This window comes from Panicum virgatum, chromosome 9N, assembly GCF_016808335.1.
Source record: "Panicum virgatum strain AP13 chromosome 9N, P.virgatum_v5, whole genome shotgun sequence".
NCBI classification, from domain to species: Eukaryota; Viridiplantae; Streptophyta; class Magnoliopsida; order Poales; family Poaceae; genus Panicum; species Panicum virgatum.
The window spans coordinates 23,996,997-24,005,329 of NC_053153.1; the positions used below are offsets into that span (position 1 = coordinate 23,996,997).

The window sequence follows — 8,333 nt, forward strand, 5'->3', positions numbered from 1 at the left end:
ATATCAATTCGTGTACTTGACCGGTCCTACCCCAGAGGCCACCACACGTCCACATCATCATCCCTTGCGTCATGGAGCGTACTTGACGCTTCTCTTTTATAGGGCACACGCCGGATTTTGCTTGCAACTTTTGACTAGCCATATGGCAGATCGCGCACGTTGGCAACTTGGGGTCTCTCTGCTAGATCGGCGTGCGGAAGCTTCGGCCATGTTTAGTTCCCAAAAATTTTAAAAATTTTCCATCACATCGAATTTTTAGATACATACATAGGGTATTAAATGTAGTTTTAAAAAAATAACCAATTGCACAGTTTAGCTGTAAATAATGAAATGAATCTTTGAGCCTAATTAGTCCATGATTGGACACTAATTGCCAAATAAAAACAAAAGTGTTACAGTAGCCGAACCCAAAAAAAATTCGCGAACTAAACACGTTCCAAAAAATTTTGCACAGTACCTGTCATATCGAATCTTCGGACACATGCATGGAGCATTAAGTGCAGTTGAAAAAATAACTAATTACGCAGTCTAATTGATTAGCACGAACTCAATCTTTTAAACCTAATTAGTTCATAATTAGATATTATTTGTTAAGTAACAACGAAATGTGTTACAGTACCAAAACCTAAACTTTTTCACTAACTAAACACACAGGAAGCAGGTTTAGTTCACCAGGCCATTCTGAAAAGGAACGGCTACTTACTGCGAACGAGCGGTGAGGACTTTTAACCACGACAAAATGTCAGAACTGTGAACAAGTCGTCACCGGAAGACCAAACATGGTGGAGTGGAAGTATGGAACAATCAGCTGGGCAAGAGCGATGCTAATCGTAGAAACAATGGCCTGAATCATCTCTGATTTGGGGACCACTACTTGTATCCATTTCGCTGATTTTACGAGGTGTCATGATAAAACACTTGACTAGTAGAAAAATTAGTCCCACCAGACCAATTTAACGGCCGCATAAATATTACTATACTACTACCCTATCCTAAAATTAATATTTGATCAAAGTTAAATATTCTCACCTTTGACAAATAATATTTCAAAAAATAATTACTTTTACATAGAAAAGATTACATGTTAATAGTTAGTTTCATTATAAATAAACTAATATCACTTTTATATTGTGAATCTTTATGTTCTTTTTACCGTCCATGGTCAGAGTTTAAAAGGTTTGACTTGGAGAAAATCTAAAAATAACTTTAATCTAGGATGGAGGTAGTATTATGTAGGAGGAGGCAATGCAGACGATAAACAGTGCATGCGGAACAATAATCCAAGCCACGACCCATGATTCATACAGAGCTTCAGACCTTCGATTCCACCACTACCCATGATTATTTTAGAATTCCAAAAACCAGTGGCTGTGCCTGTCAGTAGGAAACCAATCCGTAATAACACAGCTCGTTAGCCTGGAACCTTTGAATTCTAGCTACTGTAGCGAGAGAAATAGTAGCTGCACTGCCTCTGCTCCTTCCTCAGTACACTTAGCAACTGCCCCTGAGGTACTACTTCAAAACTACTACAGTACTGCTAGATCTACTTGATGGGCAACAAAAGACATACCCCATCAGAAGGCAGAAACATCGCCTAGTTCACGACTGGACATCTCCAGCCACAAAATGGTGCAAAGCTACTTAATATTGCCTCTTGGCCCAAACGAAGTTTCAAGTTGCAACTAGCTCCCTATCACCCCCTTCTGCTTTTCTTTTAGTTCTCCAACAAGGCGGGCATCGATAGTGGAATCACTCTCGATCTTAGACATCAGAAGAGTATCCCCAGGTGATAGAACACGTCCCCTGTATCGGAGATAGTAGATACCTGGCTTAATCTGCAACCTTTCTTCAATTATCTTCAAGACATCATTTGTCGTGTCAGACAATTCCATCAACATAGTTAACGTCTTCCCTTGCCACGTCTTGATGAAGAACTGGACAGTCCGACCCATATGCAATGTGAGCACATCATTGTTTTTTATATTCTGACTCTGAAGTGTTTCAGTGTCTTTAAGTGCTACAACATCACCACCAGATTCAGTGCTCGCAAGTACCTGTGTACATGCAGGTAAACCCTCAAAGGTCTCAATCATCAGCTTAACATCAGCAACGGTGTACCAGCATTTGACATCAAGATTTATAGTTCTTCCACCACTAACTATGACAAATACACGCAGCATGTCAGCCGGGCAGACCAAAAGATGAAGTGTCTCTCCATTGCCCAGACCACAATTAGCTAACATCATGTTATCCTCAAGCTGCCGGCCTGTATGCATCAGGATCTGTTCATTCCGAGGAATCCCACCCTTCTGTTCAATGTCAGCCTTGATATCAGCAACACTTTGGGATTTCTTCAGATTGAGCTTGATAATCTTTCCAACAGAGGGTATCTTGACAGATATTTGAATCCCATCAGTTACGTAGAGGTCAACAAAAGAGTTGTCCATGATGCCATAATCAGTGACCATGTTGTCATTCTTCAAGTGAAATCCAGCAAAAAATAGCTCCTGCTGACCCTTGTCAATCCCCTCAATGGCACCAATTTTAGCCTTCACCTGATCGACCGTATCAGTGCATTCAACATCAAGCGGTACAGTTTTCATCATTTTGACATAGATCTGGACACAAGATTAACAGAAATACTAAGCAAGTAAAGAGCGGTATTTTTTTCTTAAAAGAAAAAAAAAGAAAAAATCATAAGCCCCAATTCTCATGTTACAAATTCATAAGAGTTCATAGGAAAGAAAATGTGAAAACAAAAGTGGAGGCAACACATGCTGAATAAATAAAAACGAGACTAAATAAACATTTGAACACAAATAAAAGTTGTTGCTCAGCAATTTAGGACTCCTGAGGCAAGTATTGCAGTATTGCTACATGTGCTGATTGGGGATAAAAAGCACAATATATTGTATCAAGTAAATAAAAGTAAACATGTGCTGATTGGGGCTAAAAAGCACAATATAATGTATCAAGTAAATTCAAGAAGCAGGACACTGAAATTTGATTAAAGAAGTATCTATCACTAGCTTCTTTTTCGAAAGATATTTTATCACTAGCTTATCCTGCAAAACCAGAATTACACCACTATCGGCAGCATCTGAACTGAAAACCAGGTTCAGATAAGCACACCTAACTCGCCCTAATCCCCACGGAAATGGAGCCCATAGAAACACGACTTGTCAGAGGTAGTACATTTTTACAGTTTCCCTTCAAATCAAACCCCAACGGATAGAATTCGTTTCTGTCATCCGCTCTACTATAAATAATATTAAAAAATGAAAATGGGATAATGTTCCTCCAAAATCTTGGTAGCCGTAGTTGGAAGAGAAGAGAAATGCTCACAGAGCAGTTGAAGACCGGAACCACACCACAAACATGCAGTCAGAACTCAGAATCGCCTTCAACTATAACATGTTCTTTCAAGACTTTTCTGAAAGGGTGTTCTTGCAAGAGGCACCATCCTCCTGGAGGAAGCCGAATGGCAGAACAGAAAATTCAACACGCCGTCCCCGAATCCACAAGACCACAACATTCTGCCGAGAAACCCGAGCACCCAGCCACACACACATACACCGAGACGGGGACCCTGAGGTTGAGGCTGCGATAGGGAGCGCTGGGTACCAGGGCGCCGCTTACCTTGTAGCTGCTGTGGGGCTGGGGCTGGGGCTCCTGGCGGGAGCCCATGGAGCCGCCGCTCGCCGCCGCGCTGATCTCCCCAGGGATTTGTGTCGCGGAAGGAACGGAGTCCGGTGCTGCCTGCTGGGCTGCGGGCTGCGGCTTCCGCTGCTTCCCTGGTTTTAAAGCGGCGTCCCGCAACACTTCGGCTCCCCGTTAACGGCGGGGTGCCCGATGAGAGAGGGGGGGGGGGGGGGTGATGATGAGGTCAGCAAACAGTTCGTATTATCGTCTTTGGGCAATTCGATTTGAAATTCAAATTTTACAGGATGGCACGCACAACACACCATATTCTCCTAGTTCTATTTTAGATTTTTTATATGCATGCGCTGAAAGAGGATTTGTGCATTGACACCTGGTATTTTCTTTTCTTTGGTGGGCTTGATTCGCACATTTATCAAAATTTAATTGTACCCTGTTAACACGATTGATCCATATCAAGCGCTCGAATGAGAGCGCACGGCACAGAGGGAGAGGATCACAATTCACAAGCTACGGTGAGAAATGACTGTAAAAAGAACAACCATAACAGAATTGCTTCTTCTCCTTGGCTAGCAAACAAGCCATTGTTCCTGAGAGAATGCAGAAGCACATCCACCGGACAGACGACACAAGACCTTACCCATCCAAGAGTCAAGCATGAAGCATCCAGTTAAGCGCACACCCACCAGACAGACGACACACTGACACAGGACCTTACCCAAACCCAACCAAAAACCACAAGCATCCAGTTAACAGCAAAATGGTGAAGCTATAGTCCTCTATGAGGCTACGCAACTAAGTTTGCTCCTAGACCTTGCCCAAAGGAGGTTGCAACTAGCTCCCTAGGTTATCATTTTGCTTTGGCATACTTGGATACTACACATGAATTCCGAAGGCGGATATCGACTGTGGAATTGTTCGCGACCTTGTGCTTCTGAAGAGCATCCCCAGGACTCATAACATGCCCCCTGTAGTGCAGGTAGTAGACGCCTGCCTTCATCATCAGCTTTGCTTCAACCTTCTCCATGACTTTGTCCGTCGTGTCACACGTCCTCATAGACATTGTTAACGACTTCCCTTCATATGTCTTGACGAAGAACTGGATGTTCTGATGTAGCATGAGTGTGTCATTGTTCCTGATGTGCTGATTCTGCAGCGTATCAGTGTCTGGCAATGTTTCAGCACCACCAGGTTGAGTTCGCATGAGTATCAGTGAGCGTGCAGGTAAACCCTCAAAGGTCTCAATCATCAACTTGACATCAGCAATAGTATACCAGCTTTTGACATCCAGATTCACAATTCTTTCACCATCAACATTGACAGATATACGCAGCTTGTCAGTTGGGCAGACCAGAACATGCAGCGTGCGGCCATTCCTCAAACCACACTGACTGAGCTGCTTGTTGTCCTCAAGCTGTCGGCACCCATACATCAGGATTTGTTCATCCAGAGGAATTCCCACCTTCTGTTCGATCTCTGACTTGACATCAGCAACACTCTGGGATTTCTTCAAATTGAGCTTGATTACCTTTCCAACCGAGGGGATACTGACAGATATTTGTATCCCATCGGTTACATAGAGGTCGACAGAAGAGTTTGTCATGATGTTGTAATCAGCGAGCCTGTTGTTGTTCTCCAAGTGATTTCCACCAAAAAAGAGCGCTTGCTGGCTCTTGTCAATCCCCTCTATGGCACTGATCTTAGACTTGATCTGATCAACGGTATCAGTGGACTTCACATCAAGTGCCACTGTTTTCACCATCTTGACTTGGATCTGCAAAGAGGACAGCAGAACTACTGAATTACTGGGTAATTTTCGATCTTTCAAAAATATAATGCGTCAAAGTTTGCAATAAAAGAACATCAGAACAAGAATGAAGCTAGTGTATATAACATAGAAAAATAATAAAAACAAATTCAGCAGGTACCACATGTAAACCTCAATCTCTTTTGATATTATCTATTTTGATTCGCAACATACATCAATAGTTATTACATTGTGAATTTCATGATTCAGGATGCCCAAGGCAATTATCGCTAAGTATGCTGATAACGCCAAAGGGTCAAATGACTTCCAAGAACTGATCAAAGTTGATCTGCACGGGATGAAGGAGCTTACATTAAAGCACTGACTAGAGTAGTCGTAGAGTTCCAACTCTTATCACTCTTTTTTTCGAACGTACAGGACAACCGTTCATCACTATATTAACTAGTTCAAGATGACTCATACAGCCCACACACATGCACACCAGCACCGCCACGAGAACTTGCCGGAAAGTAACAAGCCCACGACTAACGGCCTCAGCTGACATGGGCATCATGGCATCATTGTATTAGGAAGAAAGGAGTTCAAGGTGACACATACAGTCCGTGAAAGCACTCACCAGGACCAAAACACTTACATGATAACTCGCTAAAAAGTAACAAGACCATGACTAACAATGTCGACTGACACGACCACAAGTTGCTAAGACCTTTGGCTATCAGCCTATCAGCATACATCATAGGCTCATAGCATGGCCTCATCTCGAACATCCAAAACAAAAACAAGCTGCCCACCAGTTGCAGAGTCTGATGGCTTGGTTCAGGTGAACAATAATTGTCCTGACCACCACGAAATCAGGGCCCAGACCCCAGAAGCTCAGAAACATTAGTAGAAATTACTTTTTTCCTAAAAGTTTACTAGAATTTACTCCTATACAACTTGAGAGCCCTTTGAATCAAAGCGTACAACACAATTATTTATTTCCTCATGTCTGCTAGTCATCTTCCACCTCTGAAACCCTTCTCCCAGGCCACGCATCTGTATGGGCACCACCAACACAATGCCCCCACGCAACTCGCCTCCCACACAGATGTGCCATCATGGTGTGAGCTCCGCCGCCACCAGTCCACCACTCCCTTCTTGCTTTTTTTTATAGGAAAACTTCAAGAGAAACCCATGAAGCATTAGGGTGCGGCACCCAGGGAACCCTGGGCGGGAGCACTCCGGCCAGTGGCCTTTGCCACTGCGCCGTGAGCCCCTTCGCCACTCCCTTCTTGCTCGCCTCTGGTATCCATTTTTCACAATGCCAGCACCCCTGCCCTGCCCTCCTTCCTCATCTCCGGCGGGGGCTGCTGGATATGGCACCGTGCGATCAACCGGTCGCCGGAGCTCCAAACACCGGACCCCAAACTAATCACCGAAGATTCGAGTGTTTTTCTTCCCGGAAGAAAACACTGTTCCTTACCTTTCTCATAAAAAGATTGCATCAAATCTTGCTAACCATGATAGTACCGTACCGAGAGCAACATATCCTCACAAAACAGATCAACACGCAAAGTAAAATCACCTCGAACACCAGTACTTCCTAGAAAGAAGTATCACACCGCGATCAAGGACGTCTCGAAAAAGCACCGACCTTGATTGATACAGTCCTAAACCCAAAACCCCACCTCACCACCTTGGAACCGATCGATCGGACCAGAGACTGGGTGCCCCTACTCGGCCGCGACGCCCGCCCGCCCCTCGAATACGCGAGGCGCCGCCGCGCCGCTCCGACCAACTCGGAACTCGCGTTCCGTTCCGCCACGAACAGAACAGACGACCTAACGCTACGATGGGCCCGAGGTGAAGCGAGACAGGCGTGCGAGGAGACCGAGGGGGAGCGAGCCGAACCTTGTAGCGAGGCGGCTGCTCCTGGCGCAGGTCCATGGCGCCCCGCTTCATCCTCCGCCCGACGCCGCCGCCGCAGTTCGCCGCAAAAGGTGGTGGGTGGCGTGGGGCGTGGGGCGTGGCGTGTCCTTGTAGTTGTCGTCGTGGACGCGGAAGGAGCGGAGGCGGAGGCGTTTCTGTTTCCGGCCCCCCGGCCTTTCCCCTGCTTTTCCGCCCCGACGTTCCGCTGCCCACGTCCGCGTGGGGGGCTCCTGGGCTGATTCAGCGTATCCAGTTGCGTATCCAGTAGCAGTCCGCTCTACTAGTTTGGGCCCAAATAGCTGGGCCCTGCTAGTTTGTTGTTGGATCGAGCTGGGCTCATAGTAACCAAACCTAGCCTGCCGCAGGATACGCTCATGTGCGCTTTTTTCATTTTTATATTAAAAAAAAACAAAATTTCAAAAATATATGTCGAATAGGGAAATTTTCAAAAATGGGTGTCTGTCGCCCCCGACAGGGTGCCTGTCGCCCATCCAGTTGGTGACATGACCTAAATATTAAAAAAATTACATTTAGGTCCTGGCACCCAGGGCGCATTAAATAGTAAATTTGTAAAATCGATATAAAATCTTAAAAAAATTAGAAAAATATAAACTCAACTGTTATGGATTCTATAAAACAAGATCTACAACTTTTGTTATATAAAGTTTTTCATTTGATCAAAGTATATTGTTCTATTTTAAATACCAGTTTAATGCACTTTTATTTAAATCTCAAGATCTATTCTTTGGATGGATGTCATCTTTGGCCAGAGTATTGCATATGGTGATCATAGGCTTGTAAAAAATTGGTAGGCGCAGAAAACATTTCTAGAATAAGTTTTTAAATTAGATCTTGCAATATGTCTAGTTTGAATGGGTTATTTATCCATGCTGCTATACTGAGTATTAGAAGTCATAACTTTTACAGTACCATTATTTTATTTCCTAAGAGCTAAAAAAAATTTGGTAAATTTTAGATAAGCACAACGAGACCAAAT

General features: G+C 44.2%; 2 protein-coding genes and 1 long non-coding RNA gene across 4 annotated transcripts; 1 reads left to right on the forward strand and 2 right to left on the reverse strand.

Moving 5' to 3' along the window:
• Positions 1 to 1,411: 1,411 nt before the first annotated feature.
• Positions 1,412 to 3,835, reverse strand: LOC120692993 (polyubiquitin-like). Of its 2 annotated transcripts, none has more exons than XM_039976398.1 (2): positions 3,640 to 3,835; positions 1,412 to 2,555 (listed from the first exon to the last, which is right to left on the reverse strand). In XM_039976398.1, exons 1-2 carry the CDS (start codon positions 3,685 to 3,687, stop codon positions 1,683 to 1,685), a joined length of 921 nt encoding a protein of 306 aa, XP_039832332.1. In that variant the 5' UTR covers positions 3,688 to 3,835; the 3' UTR covers positions 1,412 to 1,682. The 2 variants fall into 2 exon arrangements, with proteins under 2 accessions (XP_039832332.1, XP_039832331.1); XM_039976397.1 differs by having other exon boundaries at positions 1,412 to 2,618; positions 3,640 to 3,833.
• A 327-nt stretch (positions 3,836 to 4,162) lies between these two features.
• LOC120692734 (polyubiquitin 12-like) lies at positions 4,163 to 7,483 on the reverse strand. The gene is made up of 2 exons (XM_039976117.1): positions 7,319 to 7,483; positions 4,163 to 5,434 (listed from the first exon to the last, which is right to left on the reverse strand). Exons 1-2 carry the CDS (start codon positions 7,367 to 7,369, stop codon positions 4,511 to 4,513), a joined length of 975 nt encoding a protein of 324 aa, XP_039832051.1. The 5' UTR covers positions 7,370 to 7,483; the 3' UTR covers positions 4,163 to 4,510.
• LOC120692735 lies at positions 4,743 to 5,638 on the forward strand. The gene is made up of 2 exons (XR_005682714.1): positions 4,743 to 4,884; positions 4,984 to 5,638. It is a non-coding gene; the product is annotated as an uncharacterized LOC120692735 (long non-coding RNA).
• Positions 7,484 to 8,333: the final 850 nt, after the last annotated feature.